At 39.1% G+C, this 23,887-nt stretch overlaps 1 protein-coding gene and 1 long non-coding RNA gene across 2 annotated transcripts in view; one reads left to right on the top strand and one right to left on the bottom strand.

Moving 5' to 3' along the window:
* Positions 1–1,842, bottom strand: part of Kcnn2 (potassium calcium-activated channel subfamily N member 2) — a 132,937-nt gene extending 131,095 nt beyond the window's left edge. Inside the window, exon 1 of the mRNA XM_028777191.1 lies at positions 540–1,842. Within this exon, the coding sequence (XP_028633024.1) occupies positions 540–1,808 (1,269 nt within the window). The 5' untranslated portion in view covers positions 1,809–1,842. The remainder of the gene's footprint in view (positions 1–539) is intronic.
* Positions 1,534–3,113, top strand: LOC114629183. The gene is made up of 2 exons (XR_003712609.1): positions 1,534–2,759; positions 2,867–3,113. It is a non-coding gene; the product is annotated as an uncharacterized LOC114629183 (long non-coding RNA).
* The last annotated feature ends 20,774 nt before the right edge of the window (positions 3,114–23,887 follow it).

Here is a 23,887-nt window from a genome sequence, read left to right as displayed (position 1 = left end):
GGCCATAAGAGTCAGTTCCAAGCACGTGGACCTAAATTCAAGGAAGGGGATTCAGGAGGGGGGGCGATCTGTCTTGGCTCTGGGATGCAGATTATTTGCCCATAATGCTCCGTGAGAGGAGCCAGGAGCAAGGGAAGACTCATGGGTTGGCTGCGGGCTACGCGCCACCAAGAACTGAAAGAAAGCTACTTGACTCGCTAAACTCTAGAGGAAGTTGCTCCGGAGTTTAAGTACTTTAGGTCGAAAGGTGCCTTGAAACAGGGGCACCAGGAGAGGAACATGCTTGCTTTCCCTCATCGACTCCGGGAGCTACTTATTAACATGCCTGGATGCGCTGGACACTCAGCACCGGGAAAACTTAACTCTCTGAGTTGCCCAGTTGACTATGGGTGTGCGTCCTAGCTGCTTCTGCTCTCCGGCAGGCACGCCTGAAGATTCCGGAGACGCTTGCGACCTCTTAGGCAAGGGGTTCCCGCCAGAGCCCATCCCAACCACCTAGTTCCTTCTTCAGGAGTGTATTCAGGGGCTAAAGCCGGTACCTTGTCGTAGGCGCCCCATGACAGCTCGGTCTCAATGACCATGACCACGATGCCGAACATGCCAAAGATGAGCGCGTAGTCGCTGAGCCGCTTGCGCTTCTCAAACAGGGCGCGCCGATGGCCCAGCTTGTAGCCGATGTTCTGGTTCTTCTTTTTGCTGGACTTGGTGCCGCTGCTGCTGCCATGCCCGCTGCCGCCGCCGCCGCCTCCGGTGCTGCCTCCGCCGCCAGTTCCGTAGAGCGCCAGGTTGTTAGAATTGTTGTGCTCCGGCTTAGACACCACGATCTCCGGGGCTGAGGATGAGGCAGCGGCGGCGGCAGCAGACGGGGAGGACGAACCACCACCTCCTCCTACGACGGACGCGGGGGGCTGCAGGGGCTGAGCCTCGGAGTCCATCTCGTGCAGGTTCCGGCGGGACGAGCTCAAGTTGCTGAGCGGACGCATGACGCCCCCGTTGTACCTGCAGCTGCTCATGGCTATTTCGGTGAAGGGGTTGCTCTCGCGGCGCGCCTGGGGTTGGTGATGCTGGTGGTGCGCCGGGTGCGGGTGGTGGTGGTGGTGCGAGAGCGGGGGCCCGGAGCCCAAGCTGCCCAGGCTGCCTGTGGGGCTGGCGGCGGGCTGCAGGCTGTGGCACTGGTGGTACTGGGAGGCGGACGCGGGCTGCTGCGCGTACTGCTGCCGGAGCGCACTGGCATGGCTGGACGGCGTCAGCTCGCTCACATTGAGCTGGCTGCCCCGGCGCGACGAGCAGCAGCAACAGCACGAAGAGCCCGACAGCGGCGAGGATGTGCGGGTCCGGAAGGCGCCGCCGGGCGATGAGGTGCGGAGCAGCAGGGACAGGTTATCCCCCGCCCCCGCCCCCGCCGCCGGGGCACCGGAGGAGGCGCAGCTGTTGCACCGGAGGCATGGGCTGCTGCCACCGCTGCCCGGCTGCTGGTGCGCGAGGTGCGGGTGGTGGTGAGGGTGCGGGAGGGGCGCGAAGGGCGCGCACGGCTTGTCCTGGCTCTGTTGCTGCTGCTGGCAATGCAGGTGTGAGGAGCGCGGCGGTGGTGGCGGCTGCTCCGGGAAGAAGCCGCGCTGGAACTGCAATGGGGTTTCCATGTCAGAGCTGTTAAAGCTGCAGGGAGACCAGGCGGTGGTGCACCCTGCGCAATGCGTTATGGTCGGGAGCGGGGACTCCTGCTGCTGGTGCGAGGAAGGGCCCATGCCGGCTCCGGTAGAATCCAGGCGGCGAGTCCGATTGGTTGGGCGCACCAAAACAATGGGCATGACATCACCTGCAGGGACCGAGACTGAGTTTGCGGAGCGCGCGGCTTAGGGGAGCATGTGTGTGTGAGAGGGGTTGGGAGGGCAACCTGCAGAATGACAACCCCTGGGGGCTCAGGTCGGCTCCGGCCGGGGTCAGGGTACTCGAGGGCAGGGATTCCACCTGCGGATCGCGCGCATCCCGTACCACGGTTGGGAAGACTGAGCCCCCCCACCCCATGCACAGCGGCGGACTGCAGAGTGGGAGAGAGAAAGCCGAAGCTCTCGCTCTACGGCCGCGGGCCCTTGACTGGTGCAGAACATGCTGGCCGGAATGACCTGCCTGAGACACTGCAGCATGTCTGGCCACCCCTGTCATGGGGCAGGCGCCAAGGCAGTGAGAAACCTGAGCTCCTCTCCCGCCCCCTAGCCTCGTAGGGCTGCAAGGCAGCACCTGCTCGCCCCACTCCCTCTCCCCCATCGTCCTGAGAGTGGGCTGCAGGCTGCTAGCCAAGTAACTGCGGGGGCACTGGCTTTGGGGAGAAGGAAAGAAAAAGTTTGGCGACTGCCTATGCGAATGTATCAGCATTGGGAGAAAGCCACCGCCGGATGCCCGGCTTGGCCTCGGAGGGATCACATCTGACCCAGAGCAGGGATCCGTCCCTGTCACCTAGCTCCCAGAGTCCCAGAATTGGGATTGGCGGCGCTGTCGCTACTACTGGAGAGCGCTACGGCGCAGATAGGGTTAACCTCGCGACGCCCGGGTAGGGGGAGGAGGGGGCGGGGCCGGAGGAGGGGATCCCCGGCGTCCGGGGAGGAGCCCGCTCGGGCTTCCCGGGTCCCCCTGGCGGGGGCGGAGGGCTTTCCCCGGGAGCGCCCGCTCACATTTGCACGTTCTCCGGAACATGAGGGGCTGGCGCCCCTGGCCGCCAGGTCCGGGGCTCTGACGCTCAGGCGGTCCAGCAGCCTGAGTGGGTAGGTCCGAGGGCTACTTTGGCGATGTAGACGATTCTTGTTCCAGGGTCTGGGGGCTGCTTAGCCACCGCAGACCGCGGGCTTCTCTGTTTTTTCTCTTCCTCCAGACCTGCAGTACAGACACAAAGCAAAGGCGGGTCACTATTGCGCAGACGCCAAGCATCCTTGTCAAGACCAGACTGCAGTGGCTGGGCGAGGGGCCTGGTGCAGGTTGACTGATGCCGGTAGTCATCTGACAGCCAATTAATACCGTGGCGATGACTCGACTGAATAATCGCTGCCCTTGGACAGGGTTTTAAAACTTAGCTGTAATGATTTAATCGCTCTTTAATAAACCACTAAAAATTACACTTAGAATTTTGCCATAGTGTGTCCTTATTGAGCTATACACAAACAAAACGGTAGGAGGTCTCTTTGAGGGCTCTTGATTAATACTCCATTATTCAGTCTTATATTTGGATTTCCTTGGGGATGGAGATTCCCGTCTTCCCAAAGGGGGAAAAAGGGTGAAATTGACCAGTTAAATATTTACATTTTAAATTGTGATTTCAGTGTTTTTTTATGATGAAGATTACTGTCTAACAGATTAGACCAAGAAATTAAAGCGAAAGCAGATCTCTCTCATTAGGTAATTGGAATTCTCAGCTGGATCCAATTTCGTGATATTCTAGTCAGCAGCTGCCCTAAAGTTGCTTACCTGGTATCTGCTTGTGTGTGTGTGTGTGTGTTTGTGTTCCGTGCCATTGAGTGAATAATTTATTTCTGGATATTCCTTGCAAGTGTGTTAAGCAATTTAAAAATTTTCGTGCACACAAGTAAAAAGAAGGAAAAAGGGAATTGCGTTTAGCCCTAAAATTTGCCATAGTCCTTGATAGAAGAGAATGAAAGATCGGGGCTCGAATTTCTCAGTGGCTCTGGTTGAAAGCTAAATTTTAGTGGATAAAAATCAAAGACATTTTTATTATCTATTGTGATTTTCTTTTGGTATCTCCAAAATAGGAACAAATAGTATTTAGAATGAAGACATATGTTGAATTTTTAGGGCAGCTGATAATGCACAAATGCCCATGTGAGGGGCATTATTACAAAAAAAAAAAGTAAGTTCAGAGAAAGAAGGGCGTGGTCTTCCATGCCTGAGATTCTACACTTGGGAGATGGAGTTCAAGGCCATCATCATAGACATAGTGGATTTGAAGCCAGGCTAGCCTACATGAGAGTACTGTCAAACAAAAAAGAGCTGGGTATGGCAACACATGTACATGAGTACATTACATTTAAAATGAAAGCTTCCAAGTTATTCATCTTTTAGTCTGAAAAAAATTAATTCAAGAATAAAATCCACCCAGTATCTATTAGTGCACTTAACGACAAGCTATACAGACCTCTTTTTATAGCTCTTTGCTGATGATTGAGTGAAATGTCTGACTCATCTTTAGCTCTATATGCTTCAAAGAAATATATCAAAAATTAATATGTTCATCACCTGCTCATAGATTTAGAAAAGATCCCATAGACTTCTTTCCAAATATCACAATGGCTGTTACTCATTTTAAATTACACATCGGATTCTAGACTTACTAAAATGTCATAAGGAAAACAAAAGCTGCATCCCCTTGCTTAAGCTGACTTTCTTAAATACCACTGTCAAAGCTCACAGGCTTCAGAAACCACAAAGGGAACCATATTGAACCACTCTTTCTCTGTGTATTATATATATATATATATATATATATATATATATATATATATATATGATATATTTGTACACGATACACACACACACACACACACACACACACTTTGGTTTGGAGTGGATTATTGGGACCCACTACTTCAGCCTAGCCAACATAAAATTCATAAAATAATAATGAGAATGTCACTATGACTAGAAAGATGGAGAGCAAGTTAATGAGCCATTCACTGTGTTTCCATTAGAGTTAGCTGATTACAGTTAACAACTTCTTGCTAATACATGCCTGTTCCTAAGGATGACTGGAAACTCTATAGAATCATGGAAGCATGGGCTTAGAAATGCAGCAGTTCCTTTACCTTTAGTCTGAAATATGCTTGGGCATCTTGAATAATTGCATTAATTATGATGGGTACCAGATTAAGATATCCTTGTTATCAATATATTTCTTTTAAAAATAAAATAAGTAGAAGACTTTTTAAGTTGAAATGCAAATACTTAAAATGTAACTACTCTGACTTTGTTCCTATATAGCAGTGGTTCTCAGCTTTTGGGGATCACAACCCCCAAAAGGCCATCAGAAAACATGAGATATTTACCTTGTGATTCATAACAGGTAGCAAAATTACAGTTATGAGGTAGGAACAGAAATAAATTTATGATGGGGGTTCACTACAACATGAGGAACTTTATTAAAGGGTCACAGCATTAGGAAGGTTGAAAATCACTGCTGTATAGGATTATAAGGATAAACACAGCAATGTGAACCAATTAAAGCAGCAAAGACAGTACTTTTCATGTGGGTAGTGTTTTGCTCTTACGTCTGCAAGTGGAAAAGAGAGAGGGAGGAAAAAGAGAAAATACTTCAAGTAAAGATCAGTGGTTTCCAATGAGACGCTTTCCTGCTTAGATTTCTTCCTTTCTCCATTAAGGCGAGCAAGTGCTGGAATTCCCCTAGATTAACACCAGAGGTCACAGTCACCCACAAAATGACTTGCAATCGAATCAATTAAATAGTGTCTCTGTTTTAGCATCCTTTTGTCTCCTTTTTTGGCTACAGTTCTCTCTTACACCCTTTGACAGTGGTTTTTCCATATGTGTTGTATGCAAAGCTTGTGAACAGGCACATACAACCAACTCCTAAACACAACACACACCCTTGCAGAATGGGTTCCCAAGCTGCAGAAGGCTAATTTTAAAAGCCTCAAGTTGGTTTTAATCCACTGTCTTATTTGATTCAGACTCCAGTTATATTTCACATTATTTGCTTCTTGGTGGGATTTGCCTGTACTTGCTCATTTGTTGTCCTTTTAAAAAGCAGGATTCTCTTGACCTGCATCATTGGGGTTTATTTTCAAAGGCAGGCAAAGCAAGAGAACATAATATCAGTTTTCTATACTGAGTGGTTAGAGCAAAACTTCAAACTATAAAGTAAGTATCTTTGAAAATCAGTTTTTTTTTTATTGCCTGGCTGAGTCAATTATTTGATAGTACTGAACCCAAAGGCTGTGATAAGATGCAGTGCTCTGAACTTGCTTCCCTTAGCAATAGATTCAGGGAATCAGGATAGTATCAGTTGTTTCCTTAGTACAGTTCCTGAAAGATAACAATTCAAAGGGCTACAAAACAACTGTGTATGAGTGTGTGTGTGTGTTTAAATCATATATTCTCCAGTGTCACAATTAAAATATATATATTTGAGATGAACATTAAGTTAACACATGTATTCTTGATGCATGTATGCAAACCTGCATCATGATGATAAAGTATTAAACCTGTATTAACCTATTTTCCAAACACTAATAGATCTTGTTGGGCTCCAGCCATTAACTTAATTAACTTTTCAAATCATTTTTTTAAATTCTCTTCCTCATCTTCTTCAGTTTCTCAACTAATTAGCCTATCCACAAAAGTCCCAAGAACGCTAGCAAAGCACAGAAGTAAAATCCTATTCATGTTGCTAGCAGAACAAAACTCAGGTTGTTTATTAAATGGATAAAAAGGCTGAACTTAGTAATGGTTGTTTTTTTAAGTCTGTGAATTACATAAACATAAATCCCTTTGCTATTAGACACAGAGAGGAGGGGTTATCACTGTTTGAAGCCCAGTGAATGGTATAAAACTGCTTCTTATGTACTGTTACATTTGTATCTCACAGAAATCCAGGCAGGAGGCAGAGAAGGTTTTATCTTTATCTTCATTTTGCAGGTAAGGAGAATACCTGAGATAGAGTGTCTGCCCTACCTAAGGTGACACGGGTGAGCTACAAAGACATGCCAGATCTCTAACATCTTTGGGGCTGTGTGGTGTGTCATTTCCACATCCTTGGGGCCTTACTTCACTGTAGAATAGCTCATAGCTTGCATCCACTCACTGAAGAATAGACAGTGGTCTTCTGAATGTTTTCTCACTGGCTCTTGTGTTTCCTGTTATCTTTACCCTCTTATTGGCTTCATTTAATCAACATGATAATTTGAGACAATTTAATATAAGTGTGGAGGAAATGGAAGTACTTTGTGCCTGCTGGTCCAATGCCTAATTAAAAATGTATTATATAGAGAAAAGCAGAAATAGAAGTATTTTTTCTTTCTTAACAAACAACATGATTCTGATATATTCAGCTGTACTCCATACTCTTTCACTGACTTTACTACCAGTCGGGGGATTCCTTATTTGGGGCTGCATCCAAGAAAAAAATGGAAAATAGTGGGTGTATTTCTTGGGCTTATAGAGGGCTATGTTGTCTTGCATTATACAAATGAGAAGGAGAAGGCTTTGGTTTCCAGCTTGGAGGACTTTCCCTGCAGTCATTCTTGAAACCACACTGCATGATTCTTGCCTCACTTCATGGACAATTGAAAAAAATCAGAGAAAGGAGCCAAGGTTTACACCACAAGAAAAGACTGCTATGTCTCCCTGAAGGGGTCGAGTCAGCAAAAGAGAAACCAAAGACCATACTAATTTTAAAATAGCCTTAAATATTGAAGACACATCAAATCTTCCTCACTCTTTTCTTTTCTGATTACAGCTCTGCAAATTACATCAACTTCAGTTATTCATTAACCCTGGATGTGTCTGCTTTCTCTTTCTCTATTTCCCTCTCATGCATCAAGCTCCTAGAAATTCCCAAATTTGTCTATCTTTACATTTATCTCCATTTCTGGAATTATTTGAAAACCATCATCCCTCAATAATTGTCTTAGCATAGGGAACAGTTGATGCTCACTCATACAAAGAGAAAGAACTGTGATGTACAACATTGAGTTTCATGTAACAATGTCACCAGGGGGAAAGGTGCCAAATGTTCACACCTTGTCAATGCCCTGGGCCCATCCTCATCTATACAGCCTTGTTTTTCTTTAAAATGACTTTTACTTAATGCTGTTACTGTCTTATAGATGTAAAGATTGGTATTTTATATTTATAAATCCACACTCCTTCTCTTGTTTTCATAGGTTGTTTAAAATAATGAAATGATTGAAAATTCTTACAGAATAACAGTTGTAGTTGTGGGACATACTTGTGGGACATACAAAATGGTAGCATAAAGAAGAAGAAGAGGCAGAAAAAGAAGAAAGGAAGAGGGAGAAGAAGAGGAAGAAGAGACACTGGTTGGCTCTGTTTAGACATATGGTGTCTCTATTTCATGGAAATTGTTACTATAGATCAGACATAGGTTCTGATAAATATAATATACATTGTAAGCCTTAGAAAAACTACTAAGAAACACACACACATATACACACACACACACACACACAAAAGTTGAGAAGAATAACTACAAGAATAGAGTGTTGGAAAATATCAGTTAAACTCAAGGAAACAGTAAAGAGAAATTTAAAAATCTATACAACATATATAACAAACAAAAAGATCACAAACACATATTTTTCTGATAAAATATCCTGACTAAAGTCATGTAGGGAAGAAAGGGTTTATTGAACCTCACAATTCCAGTTTACAGTTCATCATTAAAGAGAATTCAAAGTGTCAGGAACTTGAAGCAGCTAGTGACCTCCATAACCAAGAACAAAGAGAGGATGAATGCATGTAAATTGTTACTCAGCTCATTGAGTTCACTATTCAGAATCCCCTGCTAGGGAATGGTACCACCCACAATGGACATGTATCTCCACCCAATTAGCATGATGAAGATATTTCCCCACAGATGTTCCCACAAGCCAATTGGACCTAGACCTCGAAAATTCTTCATTGAGACACTTCTCAGATGATTTGATATTATGGCACACTGACAAAATTACCCATCACACTCATGCAACCACATTAATAACATTAAATATAAAAGGATTGAACAAATGAAAAGCAAAAGTTATTATAGAACATTTTTAAAGATGCAACTATATGATTTCTACTGGAAATGCACATTGTAGAAATACAAGTAGGTTGAAAGTTCAAAGATAATGCTATGTAAACAAGTAAAAGATAAATTATACATATATATATATATATATATATATATATATATATATATATATATATATATGGAGAGAGAGAAAGAGAGGGAGAGGGATATACCATGAAGTCCTTTAATTACTCTGTAATATTACATGTATTGTTTTAGTTGGATCTTGATTAGAAGATTTATAATAATAGCTGCTTTGAATTTAATATTTATTGGAGATGAAAAACATTGTATCTTGGTCATTAAATATGGTTAAAAATTCTGTTATATAGAGCACTCTGCTAAAAAAAGAAAAAAAAAAAGAAAAAAAAACCCTCACTGTCTAGAATTTGACCAAACACTAAGAATAAACCAAAGCTCTTTGTAGTGCAAATGCATGTCAAGAAACCGGTGGTGGCTACTCTTATGCTTTCAGTAATCCTAATTGATTTTCTGACCCACTGCATACAAAAGCTTAAAATAAAGCCAATAAGATAGACATTTTGAGTCTGATAAAATAAACTAACAACAGGAATGTGATTAAGAAACTAACTGCATTTATAAACAATATTTAATGTACATTACAATTTGTAGAACATCAGAAATCACAACACAATTAGAGACAATGGTCTTTTATACATGATTAAATTTAAGTGGCATTCTTGAATTCATGATTAAATTAACATATGTGCCAATGGTAATCCTAGGTGATCAAGAAATAATTAAAATAGTGAGATGAGGTTTGCTTATAATCCTAGCACTAGACAGTGGGCAAGGCCAGTAGATTTCTGTGAGTCTTGGTACCCTGGACTACACTGTGAAACCCTGTCCATAAAGTCTCACTAACAAGGCTACCTCAGTGTGAACTAAACAAGAGCAAAAACAACAGATATGATAATATGGACCACAGAAAACCCAGGAAGCCTCAACCCCACACAAAGAACTATAGGCAACTCAGGACTGCTGAGAGCCAGAGAAAGTCTTACCCAAGGAACAGCATACCAGCCAGATTTCCAATACCAAATGGTCAGCCCTGAAAACAAACCTATAGGTAGGATTATACAGACTGGGCAGGTTGTGCTTGTGTATTTTAGGAATGTGTGTAAGACAATAAATTTTAAAAATAGGCCATGAATTTAAAAAGGAGAAAGTAGGGATATATGGGAAAGTTTGGAGGAAGGAAAGGGAAGAGGGAAATTATGTAATTATATTATCATAAAAATAATGAAAAACAATACAAAAGTGAAAACAAGATAATAAAAATCAAAAAGAAAATCTTAGGGAATATGTATATTATATTTATACACATGCATACATACATATACATACACACACGCATATATCTCCACAATTTTGGAAACAGAAATTCTGGGATCATAGCCTTTATCATACCATTTTGATTTCCTATGAACAATTCTAAATTTTTCAGAATTTATAGAAATTGTATTGTTGAGGCTTTACTGTGGAGATGGTACTTAAGGGTTACATGTATTGGCAAAAACAGATTTATTTAAAAATCTCTTTAGAGGAATCTGCCCTTTAAATTTCCAAACTACCATGACCCCAGTCCATGCCTGGCACCAACACCACACAGTCATGGAGAGCTTAGATGAGCCCTGCAGTGCTTGGCATCCCTCCTGCCTGTGCCAGTTCCTGGTGTCTTTCTGGGAAGCCCGACTCAGCCTTTTTCATGTTTCTCTCAATACTCTGCCTAAGGCATTACTTTAACGTTATATATGATCAAATGATTAGGAGGATTGGTAAAATATAATTCTGACCATATCGTTTCAATGAAGAATTATAAAACATTTTTGGTTTCTGCTTCATTCTCCATTTAATCAATGGTGGGTTGAAAGGATTAAAATTTCATAAAACTTTCTTAATTTGACCATAAAACTAAAGCTAAGAATAGTCAAGAATACACTGTTAGAATTACTATACTTTCAAATAAAAATTTCTCATTAGTTCTATATTTTATAGAAATCACTGAAATTTTTCCATAGCATTTTATTGTCATGGATATTTTCTTTGTTACTTGGTCCAAGACGATAACTTTGTTTCCTGAGTTTTTAGATTGTGGAGGGAATAACTTATTGAATCATTAGTCTTTACATAAACTGAAATGATTTCAGCCAGGATCTGGGGATGGTCTGGTTGTGATATAAGTAAGTTATTTGACCCTGAAAGCTTTAATTTATAGTTTCCTTTCAAATGTTCATCCTAGGCCTCATTCCAGGAAACCTTCCACACAGACTCTATTTCACCCTTTTTTTTAGTAGACCTAGCTTAACATTCAGAACTGAATGTTAGATCAACATCCACCTGTTTGTAGGAATTTAACATATATATAAGTTCCCTTTTTGAAAGCAAACCTATCGACTTCTTACAGGCATTTGGATCAATGATTCTCAACCTGTGGGTCACAATATCAAGAGGCCATTGGAAAACAAAGACAATTACATGATGATTCATACCAGTAGCAAAACAACAGTTATGAAGTAGCAATAATAATAATAATTTTAACATTGGGCGTCATCACAACATAAGGAACTATGTTAAATGGTGACATCATTAGGAAGGTTGATAACCACTGCTTTGGATTATAGTTGATTTCCTAGATGAAGTATTTGCTAGTCTCTATTGGTGGTGAATGAGCAAAAGAAATGTAGTATGAGTATAGTTATATATTTAAAAGGAAGGAAATCCACCATTGTAAAGGATGAAACAGAAAGACATGCTAAATGAAATAAACCAGAAATAGAAGAAAAAACTGCATTATTATTCTAGTGTGAGAAATCCTAAAAGGTCATACTCACAGAGCTCAAAGAATAGAATTGTAATTATGAGGGACTTAGATGTACAGAAAATGGGAAGGTGTTGGTCAAAGATTCATTTCTCCAGAATGTATAATTCATGGGTGTCTAATGTACAACAAGGTAGCTAGAGTGAATACTAATGTATTTATTCTTGAAATATGCCGAAAGTGAATCTTAAATCTATACACAAACACACACACATACTTACACACACACACACACACATTCAGATTATAATTCTGATATGATAGATTTTTAAAATTATATTGGTTAACTATTTCATATTGTATATATTAAATCATGTATACTTTAAATTTAGTTTTTCTTTCTAGAAATATAATTTTTCTTTTGGCTATTTATCATTTTTATTAGAAGATAGCTGCTGCTTAAGAAATCAAATTAACCATGAGCTACAACATATACACATACATACTCTCTCTCTCTCTCATATATATATATATACATATATGTATATATATATATGGTAACAAATATGTGTGCATATAAAATATATGCATATATACATATATATGTACATATGTTGTATGTTGTGTTTATGTTTTTATATTACATATGTGAAAATTTTCTGATTACAGTGATTTGGTACCATACATTATAAAGTATATTATAATCATATCATTTACTTTTTATATATAGGTATTTTGTTTGCATATATGGCTGTGCACCAGATGTATGCAGTGCCCTTGGAGGCAAAAGAAAAATGCATCAGATCCCCTGGGACTAGATATACTATTATGAACCACCATGTGGGTGCTGAGAGTCAACCCTGAGTTGTCAAGCAGATCAACCAATGTTCTTAATGCCTAAGCAATTTCTCTATAACTCCTCTAAGTCAAGTGTACAATAGTATAATCTTCTTGTTAAACTATTGGTAGAGGCAATTTAAATGAGACACAATTGAACAATGACAATCTTTACCTTTTGGTACATGGCCTATTTGTTTTTTTTAATAGTTGAGAATTATTAATAAATAGAATCAAAGAGATAGTTTTTCAAAACCATGTTGACTTTCATTTATGTCATAGCATTAATTCTCATTGTGTAATGGAACCATTTGGATTTGTAGTAGAGAGTCCTCAGTTGAAAACCTGACTTGAGTGATTTATTCAGAGGCAATTATTCATCTTTCTAAGTAAAATTTCTTCCACTATTCATGGCAAAATCTGTGAAATATTATTTTGAATGATGATTCTCTCTTCCTTCACATATTCAAGAATAATATGGGACCTTGTATTTCAAACTCAGTCTTATTGATCAGGGAGATAATGAGTTGGATTATGTGATTTGAAGATACAGGCATTGGTTCCCAAATCAGATATGTCTGAGGAGCTGTTCTGAAACAAATGAATAAAACTCTTTTATTAACAACAGTCTTGATTAGTGGAGGTTTTTGTAATGTGGAAGTGATTTTGGGACCAATAAGAAGTCAGATCCACCTGACTATTGCCAATGAGGTCTGAGTGTCCGATATTGACAAATGTCAAATTTTAGAGAGAAACAATGTTTTAGGATCTGAAGCTTCTTTATCTGTCAAGGACAGGGTTGTTAGAAGTAACCAGAACGAAGCCAGAAAGTTTTCTCAGTGGACAAACCTTGCTTTTCACAAACACTGTACCAGAGAGTGAATGGCAAGACATCAGCAAGAACTGATCATCTGGATGATGACAAGAAAGAATACTAAGGATTGTTAATCTTTAGCGAACATTTACAAGGATTTCTCTTGTTAGGTCTGACAAAGGAGAAGAAACACCAGTGAGATGATCATCTCTTAATAAACCAAAGATATTAGACACATGGCAGCAGCAGAGATGGCCACCAGAACTGACGACAGGAGGCCCAGCATCCTAAAGCAAGCAAAACTATGCTTATCTCCAAGGAATCATATTATCTTCTTTCTAGAATTTCTCCATTTTTCTGGAATGCATCCTTCAGAAACTTCTAAGAAAACATATGTCAAAAGCTAATGAGATTTCTAGCCACTACTTTACTGGCCTACCCCTCGTCAACTGTACAGGACAGAGAGCTTGGACTGCTACATTCATCAGCGGAAACTAGAAGTAAATAAAGGCAAGCTCCCATTCCCACAGAGAAGTCCCAAATCCAGGAAAAAATGATAGACTTGCCAAAGCTTTATTACAACTTTGGTTCTCACCAATTATGGCCTCTCTTGCAAGCTGATTCTTGGATCTAACCTTCACCCCCAAAGGAAGATACAGAATAATAGAACAAGCTACAATGGAAGAAACACTATATTTAAGTCCATCTCCATCTATTTGAGTGGAAGACTATTTAATCACAGCATGTATCTGGAATACGGAAATAGTAGCTATCTCTCTGGAATACCATGTGAAGGCCCAGCATGTTTGATACATAGTAAAGGTTATTAAAATATCTCTTAGAACACAAGCTAGACATGATTTAAAAGATTAATTTCTTCTACATGTGCTTTATGAATACTGTTTTTCCTTGGCCCTCAACTTATGTGCATGTGTAGAAGAGATCACATTTTTCTTGTGTTTATTGCTAATTTACAACTAGTCCATTTAGTTCCAAGCGGTTTTCGGTATTAGGAGTTAAGACAGAAATTACATTTGAGTAATTTGTGCTCACTTACCAAATTGTCTATGAAAAATAAAAAGGAAACACAACATAAAATATGAATGTGAAAGTACAATATTGGCTTAATGGACTTTTTTTTAAAGATTCATAAAAGGTCCTGTGCAGGGTACTCAAAGTGCATATTTGGTTAATTTTGTTCAAGGAAATGACTTTAAAGCTTTTGAGGAGAAAAAACAAAAAGAAAGAAAAATTGGGCAACTTCTGTTGTTAGAAAAGTCAATGCATTTAATCATTTATTCCCAGAGACTGGCTTCATCAAAGGGACAATTCAGAGATTTAGACTTAATTTTTCTCTCTAATGAGTAAACCCAAGCTAAACGCTAAAAGAAAAAGGGAAAAGGAATGGTTACCATATAAACATACTTGTCACAGAATGATAATTTAGCTGTAGTTAAATTCAACACAAGTCAACACAAATGGTATCATGCCCTGCCCCCTACCTTGAATGAAAGTACTTTTACCCGTGGTTATTTACCATTTGCATCTTGAAATGATTACAAGTCAGTTAGCAACCAGACTTTTGGCTAGGTGTTTTAACTTTGTGAATTTGTTCAAAGGGGCCTTTTTAGTGCCAGAGCATTCCAAATGAAACACGTCTTCAGGTTATTTCAGGAAAAGGTTAATTGTGTATTCCTGATGCTTAAATAGGTCATGTTCAGTTTTTCATGACCTGTTTTTACAAGTAGCTCCAAGTCACTTAATTACTGCAAGTAACTGTTCTGTAACTTCATTGGGTACTTTTCATATCATCGCTTGAGTGTCTTCTGGATACCTCAATCCCAGAGAGCTCACTGCCTCCCTTAGACTTGAACCATCTCCTAAAATTTCTGTCTCTGTACATGACCTCCAGTTTCCTCTGCGATGACACTTTTCGCTCAACTATTATAACCTACATTTCAGTAAATACTACTACTAGCATTTCCAACATTTCTCTTGAATCTTTCCAGTCTGTTTTCCCTTTATCCCATCAACAGCTTCTTAATTAAAATTGAAGTTTTGGATCTTGCCTTTTTTCCATCATATTCCCTTTGATGAAAGGGAAGGTACTTATAAAAACTATAGGAAAAAAAATCCTATCACACCACTCTGAAACTCAAAGCTTCCCATGGCTTCCTCTCCTGGAATATGTTTCCAAATTCCTACCATGGTAAAACAAACAAACAAACAAAAACAAAACAAAAAACAAACAAAACCTCTAGAGTCTAGGTCCCAAGTCTCTTCATGTGACTCTCTTCCACATACTCTGCAACTCTCTGCTACAGTATTGCCTAAAAACTCCAATATTTTTTAATACTGTGATCATGTATCACTTGGTCTCCTTTGGGTGGAAAGCATTTCTTTACGATTCTTAAATGGCTGCTGTTTTCTCCTATGTAGGGCTTGTTGTTTTCGCAAGGGCACATGCTTGGAGGTCTAGTTCAAACATCTGTCCCATTGCTCATTTCAGGTCTTCTTACCATTGTCCCCTACTTGTTTTTCTTCCCACAATTAACAAAGCCATTATTTAATGTGTTTCTTTGTTCCTATCTCTCTATCCCTAGGATGTAGAATTCATGAATGTTAGTATTGTGTTTCATCAGTCCTGTTAGACATAATAATTGTACAAAAAACCTTGGAGAGGATGATTAAACAGCTAGAGCTAATAAGTAAAATTAGAGCAAGATGCATTATTGGGCATTCTTCATTTCCTGGGAATTACACCTGACATTCAAGTATGTCATTCAATTCCTTTTACAACTCAGAATTTATAACAAGGCTTTTAAACAACCAAGGTATTTGACACTTCTACTTTCTTGAATAAATCACGTATACATGCCTGTGTTTATAATGGTTTCTTTCCTATATTCTTCTGAAACCTGCTTGAGGCCAAATGTCCTACATAATTCAAAATTTTCTCTTTAGCAATTAGTGATTCTCTTTCTGATTAGCGGTTTTTATGTAAATATACTTCAAAAATTCATTAAACACTGAACAATATGATAAGCAATTGTTTTGTGCATATACTTATAGGCAGTAACAACTGTCTTTCAGCCTTACCAATATCAGTTATTTACCTTATTATGTCTTCAGGGGGGTCACCTTTCTTGTACTTCATCATTGAGTTTTTAAGAGACTAACTTGATATTAGTGTTAGTAATGTGACTTGATTCTGGATAAACGAGTGTAGGTTTCCTTCCTCAACACTGAAGACTTTTTCTTTGTCCTAATTTCAAATGACTTTTGACTCATCCATGGCCATTTCTTAGAGTTCTTTCCTTTCTTGGTTCTCATGGTTTCATGTCAACATGTTACCCTGGTCCACAGTCCATATTTCTGCATTTCCATTTTTTACCTCTTCTTACTTTCATCTCTAAGTTTGGCAGCATTTCTCTGGCATCTCTGATCATTTTCACATGACTTCTTTGCTATGGATGAAGCCTCCACTCTTAGCTTTGTCAGTACCAGAACCTTATGGTTTATTTGCTGCTTTGGAAATGCACTGTTATCATCACGTTGCCCAGGCTGGCCTTAAGTTCCTGTGTTCAAGTGATTTGCAGGTTCAACCTCACTGGTTGAACCTCAGACTATAGGGCTTGCATCCACACACCTAGCTAGAATTATATTCTTGAGAGTGTTGTCAGACAATGGCATACAGAGTGGGCATAATCCAGTGAATGCCATTAACTCTTACAATTGGAGGTCTAACTGCGAAGGCCATGCAAGAGGAATGACAAATGGCTTTAGAATTTATGGAATATGGACCACCAGTTAGCATAGTTAGGACAGGTCTGCCCTGACTGAGGCATGACCCCGAGGACTATGTGTCCTGAAGATTTCATGCTGTTATGGAGTTCTGCTCTGCTTGTTGCCCTCACATCCCTCTTAATCTAAAAATTGTATGAAAACTCTAAGGGGGCTTCCAGTCCCTCACTAGACTGTATGTCTGGCACACACAATAATAATGCTTGATCTCTTTCAGACAATGCTGCTGGAACAGATTAATGATTCAATCACCACCCAAGAAAGGATTTAGAAATCTAAATTGTCAGCAATGACTACTACCCTTAGAAAACATTTGGAAAAATAAAATTGTTAGTGAAGCTAGGTTAAGATGTTTCTGCTACTGGCTCTGAGTAGAAAATCTCAGGAAACAATTTAAAGTTCAGAAAGGCACACTTATTAATTAAGCTAGAGACCTTTTATGGTCATGGAACAAGAACAATGGCAGCATAAGCTGATGTGACTCTCACTGAGGCTGGACTGGTGATGATTAATTTCTTAAACCCATTTCTATCCTCAGCTTCCTGATATGATTTAGTAAGAACTGATGATAAGCCGATAAACATTCTGAAGTTTTGAAGTAGATATGACTGATTTTTATATAAAAGTTTAGATTTATGATTCTTTTAAGATTCTTATATTACTTTTAAAGATAAAAAATAACATAATAAAATAATTAATTCTCTCTTTATAACTACAAATTGCTGTATGCCAGTAAGAGAAGCTTGCTGAGAAAACTACCTGGCTTGCTCACACTTATAAAATCTATAACAAGTTGCTTAGTTACAAATGTACGTGGGTTCTTGGGAATAATTTGTTTTCTTTACCTGTACTCCATAATGTTATTTCTTGTAAAGGTCTTGGGGGAACATCCTGTTTTTTCATAGTCATTCACTAGAAGAAAAATAGAATGTAATCACTTTGTAACTTTATACTGCTAGAAAGATTTTGTTGGAATATATAAGCCATGGGAGAAAGAAGAAATTTGTTGGAACTTCATTCTTTCTACCCTCCAAGTATGTATGTATGTATGTATGTATGTATGTATGTATGTATGTATGTATGTATACATGTATGAATATGTATGTATAGGTATAAAGGTTGTGTGAGAGTATGTTGGAATTTTGTTCCTTCCATCAAATCTGTATTCATGTATATGTATGTAAAGCTTGTCTGGGTGTTTGTTGCTCCATCCACTAACTGTGTATATTTATGTATATATAGGAAATGCCCAGAGTCTGCTTGATGGAATTTTGTTCCATTCACCCACTTGATATGTGTGTATATGTGTATATGTACATATGTGTAGGTGTGAACTATTTGGAGCCTGGCTGCTGGAGCTGTGCTCTCTATCCATTCGATGTGTGAATATGTCTGTCTGTCTGTCCATCTGTCTGTCTGCATGTATGTATGTATTTGTATGTAGAAAGTACCTGGAGTCTGCCTTTTGCTTCATTTACTCAGTGTGTATGTATGTGCATGTGTGTGTATGAATTTTCTCTCTTTCCTTTACTTTCTTGCCAGCTCCAAGTAAGTAAAAGAGTTTAGAGTCTTTTTACTAGCCACAGGGAGTGACAGCCCCCAGTAAATTAAGCCTTGTTCCCTCATAAGGAAGTACTAAACCTGTCAACAGGTTGTGAGAAACTGTTCTTGTGCATGTCTGTCTTTCACTGATTAAGTGTGTCATTCCATCCTTGCTTCCAACTTACATTTTGTTTCCTATATTGTTGAAGATATACTTGCTCTACTTCAAGACTGAGGTATTAAAACAGCAAGTGGAGACTTATAACTGGCCTGGAAGAAACAAAGCTATTCTAAAGAGATACTTGTATCTCTCAATCTGACCATGAGAATATTGAAATAATAGACCCCAAAGAAATGGAAGTTTCCCCAAACATTGAATGCTGGGAGAAGAAAAAGACCAGCTCTATCTGAGATTTCACACAATTCTAAAAACTTGTCAGAGCACATTATAGGGATGAGACTAAAGCCCAGATAATGATGAGACAATGGTGGGTGGGACCAAATCTTGACCAGGACTGCTCAGATATGCATATCCTTGGGCCCATATTATGCATCATCTCACTACAAAACCCTAAAGGTAGACTCGGGTTGTCAATCGATCTCCTTGTCAGTCCTCACTCTTCTTACAACCTGTGACCACATGAAATAAATCTCCCTTTTCAGTTTACATTAAAAAAGGACATGATAACACGATAATTAACCTATCACAGGTTGTAAGAAGACCAAATCAGAGGTAGTATATTAGTTTCTAATTAAGATGTCAAATAATAAGAACTTTAAAAATGGTGAGAGATTTGGAAGTAAAAAGAAAGTAAGCCACATTATATCTAAGGAAAAAGTTGAGTTCCTTAGTGGTAGCCTGTCTAGAAGAGGAGAAGAATCACATCAATTAAGAGATGACACTAGTCACCTTAATGACTGTTACTAAGATAAAGTCCTTTATGAAATGGGGAGGAGGGTGAGTCTTTGGAGAAAGCATCTGTGCTCCCTGTTCGGTTACATTGACACAGTTACAAATAGGGCCCTGAATGCATGTACATACATGACTCTTAGTGCATGAGAATTCTTTATGTAGAGACAAATAGCTTCTTAAATTTAAAGTTAATGCTGTTTAAATTATAAATTTTAAAATGTACTTTGTTTTAAAAATCCTTACATTTAAAAGCATCTCTATTCATAAGTCTGAACAATCACATTGAAATAGCAACAGTTGTTTATGAGAGAGCTTTCAATTTGGTGTAAATACCAATTTCTTCAATAAATGCTATGTACCGAAATAAACAAACATATCTATTGGTAATTCTGTTTACAATGTTACCTGAATGGAAAAAAAAAACATTAGGAGCCAGTCTCTGTGACACAAGGCCCCTTTTGACATACAAGACAACTCAAGGAGATTTTGCTTATGCAAAACAGAATGGCCAGGAGACCAAAGGGTGTCTGTGTTTGTCACTTCTACAAGAAATATCTTTTTTTTTTTAAAGGAAACATTGGTTGTTGATTACCTTCAATAGAAACAAAACCATCTCAGAATGGAATGCAAAGCATAAGCCAGACATGAACAGACAAATGGATGCAGAGACCTCATCTATGTGCACATCAATCTTTATCCATTTTGAACTTTTCTTATTTCTTTCATTCTCATTTTCCTTTAGCAGTCAGTTTTCCAGATTTTCTTCTCCTGCTTCGTCTTTGTCCTCATGCCCACATCTTCTTTCTCTCTTTCCACTATCAGTTTAAAACAAATAAACAGCAACTACTCATTAAGGTTCCCTGGATATTCTCAGTCATATCAACATTACTTCTTTTAGATTATAAACCTTTGAAGATATGAATTACCATAATTTGCCAACTAAAAATGACTTTTATAGATACAAAAGTATCCACAAAGGTTAACAAGACCTGACTTCCTTTGGATAAAACTAGATGTTATGTAAGTCCTGCCTGGAGGAATGGAATTTCCCCAAGGAGGAATTAGGTGAACCTTGTGATGAGAACATTCCTTCCTGTTTTATATTTTGGGTAAATACTAGGGAAAACAGACAAACTGCATATTCTGGGGGAAATATAGGAAAGAATGAGTGTATGGAACCTGTGCATGCTTAACTCAGTGTATTGAGGCAATTAAAACTAGTGTTCACTCCCAATCTATGGTTTTCAGATGGTGTCCTCAGCCCCCTAAGTCCACAGCAGGTATGGGAGGAGCAACTTGGACAACTCTGATGCAAAGTATGGTGGTAAACCAGATGGTTTTGAATTGCGAGGTGACTGGGCAGGGGCCTAGGAAGCCCACCAAGATATTAACCTTCTCAGATTACTTCAGCAAAAACCCAGATGGCACTGTGTCCTCCCCATCATGCCAGTTAAGTTATTCTATAACCTCTTGCCAGCTTTGCCTGCTGGGGGAAAAAAAACTATTATGGTTCTATTCCTTGGCAGATTGGCAGGATCTAGACTAACATAGGAGACCAGCCTTTGGGCATGAGGGATCATCCAGTTAACCTTAACAAAGGTGAAGAATACTCCATGGGTTGGGGTTATACGACAAATAAAAATGAAGAAAGCAGGATGGGCGCCAGAATTTGGTCTGTGCTTCCTGACTTTGGATGCTATTGTGAGCAACTGTCTCAAGCCACTGTTGCCATGATGGATTGTACCTTGGGACTGTGAGCCAAAGTACTCCTTCTGTCCTCAAGTTGCTCTTGTCAGACAATGAATGTGAGAAATGATACAAATGACAAAGACATCAGCACCCTATGTATTCCCTGACAATGTTATGAGCCAGGCATTTCCAGAATCTTCCTTGTTCTTCCTTTTCTCTTGGCTCATGCTCCTTGTAGGGATTAGATATAGTAGTAGAGATTTCTTTCCTGTCCAACAAATGGCCAACTATGTCCTCAGGCTACCCTGATGAGGAAAGTGGCCATGAGACTAGACAGATACATCAATATTCTGCATGGTCATTCTGTCCCCATCATGTTCTCAGTCTCTTCTACTCAGCTCTACTTCTGATTATGAGCATTGAGCATAGAAAGGATTTTGTTCTTTAATCTACCTGTATTGTAAACTTAAATGTTAGAATTCAAAGAGTAAGTAAATGAAACAAATCACTGTAATTATCATTGCTTTTGTACCCCACTCTGCGAAGTTCAGACTCACCTCTTTCTTTTGTGGAACTTTCTGGTTTGACTTTTTATGTTTTGCTATTTTCACATATATTAAAATTCTTCATTATACTTTTAGTGACTTTAAATTCAAAGGAAGCCTAAAATTGATTCTTTTACAATCTCAGCTAATCTTAGGGTTGAGCAGTCTCTCTCTCTCTCTCTCTCTCTCTCTCTCTCTCTCTCTCTCTCTCTCATATATATATATACAAAATAAGCAGGCTAAATTTACCACTAGGCACTATATGACTAGAAAACCATTGTACATTAAACAGAAATTTTTCATTTTCAAGAAATTTAGTGCTGAGTTTTATAGATTAATTTATAATTTATAATATGTTAGATCCTGTGAGATGGCTCAGTGAGTAAAGGGGCCTATAGCCAGATCTGATGATCTAAGTTAAATATCTGAGACCCATACAGTAGAAGAAGAGAACTGAGTCCCGCAAACTGTCACTTACCTCCATATACATCTGTAGCATGCACTTGTTCACCCACAAATAAATAAATGTAGGAAAGTTAAAATATGTTAATAAACTCTAGAGTGATAATGTTGCTACAGAACAAACTATCTACTCTATCATATTGATTTTTTGAGTGTCTTCTGTTTGTCAGACTGTCCTTGAATTTGATATGTAACAAAGGATGACCTTAAATTCTCGATCCTCCTGCCTCCATCTCTCAAGTGCTAGAATTCTAGATATGTACCATTACATTCAGCTACTTGGTCACTTTTTAAAGAGGAAAATTAATTATTGTTTTTATGTAATCAGAAATTCAAAAGTACTCAAGGGCACTTGAAAGCAGTTGGTTCTCTTAAGTAGATTGAATTTATATTATAATTTATAATAGAAATGTGCATAGCTTATTCTGCTTAGAACATGACACTGCACTTTCTTACATTGCCCTGATATCATACATTTTTATATCAGTAGATTATACATTGATGAGGCTTATCAGTATCTGTAAATATTAGTAAAATACCAACTTGATTTCATGGCCCCATGTAGCTCTGTTTCTGCATGAGGGTCTTTATCCTGAGCCACACTGTCTTTTACATATGGGCAGGGGACAGCAGAACTTGCATACAGTGGCTCAATTCAATCCACTTTCTGATGGCTTCTCAAGGGTCACACTTCAAACTCATCTCCTCTTCTTTTTACATATCCAAACTGTGAACTCCTTTAGTTATTTGTTGCTCTTAAATTTTTCTTTGCTTAATTTATTACCTTTTCTTCTAAGCTTATTTTTAGTTGTTCTTCATGTCTCGAAATTTTGCCTTGCCTATGTTTTTTTTTTTTATTTAATCTTGAAGCTGGATTACTTCAAGCATTGAAAAAGCGTCTTTAAGCTTCCCAATATCTCAGCCAGTGTTGGCATGAGAGCATAAAAGGGAGAAGACTATCAGGAATCTTGGTATGCCACTAATTCATGATGCTAAAGTCAGCATGCTTTTGTAAATTAAGATATACACATGATCATTCTCCAACTTTGCCATTCACATAATAAACAATGGCTACCAGTTATATTTTCTGCATAAAATGGAGATGTTAAATTGAGTAAGCCAAGACCATCCCATTCAGCAGAGAGCTACAGTTTAATGAGCAAAATCCTGCTCATAGGTAATTATCACACTGGGGAAGAGAACCAAACCCTCCAGTATATCCAGGGGGCAGAGGAGGATGTTTCTGCAGAAGTTGATGAACATTTTGCAAGGTGGCTTTTGTACTGCACTTCAGTAGTTAACTGAGAACATGTCAAAAGAGTTGAGAGCAATCTACTACAGGAAAGAGGGCAACATTTGCAGAGGCTTGGTGGTGTGAGAAGAATAATATGAGGACTAAGCTACACATTAAACTGTCATCTGCATTGGACCATTTAATGGGAGAAGGAAATGAAGCACAAAGAAATTCGTAGAGGATCACAACATCCATTCTAACACCCCTGAAATACCAAGTTGTATATAGTAGGAAGGTCACACAGTTCAGCCTTGAGGCATGGTAATGAATGTCTAAGTGTGGAGTGGCTATAACTGGGAGTTCAAAGGAGTCTGAGGTATAAATGGGAAAAAGTACAGAATAGTCCATTAAAAGTCTCTCTCTCTCTCTCTCTCTCTCTCTCTCTCTCTCTCT

Source organism: Grammomys surdaster, unplaced genomic scaffold (assembly GCF_004785775.1).
Source record: "Grammomys surdaster isolate TR1022 unplaced genomic scaffold, NIH_TR_1.0 278, whole genome shotgun sequence".
In the NCBI taxonomy this organism is placed as follows: Eukaryota; Metazoa; Chordata; class Mammalia; order Rodentia; family Muridae; genus Grammomys; species Grammomys surdaster.
Note: the sequence above shows the minus strand (reverse complement) of the source record. Positions and strands in the feature narration are given on the sequence as shown.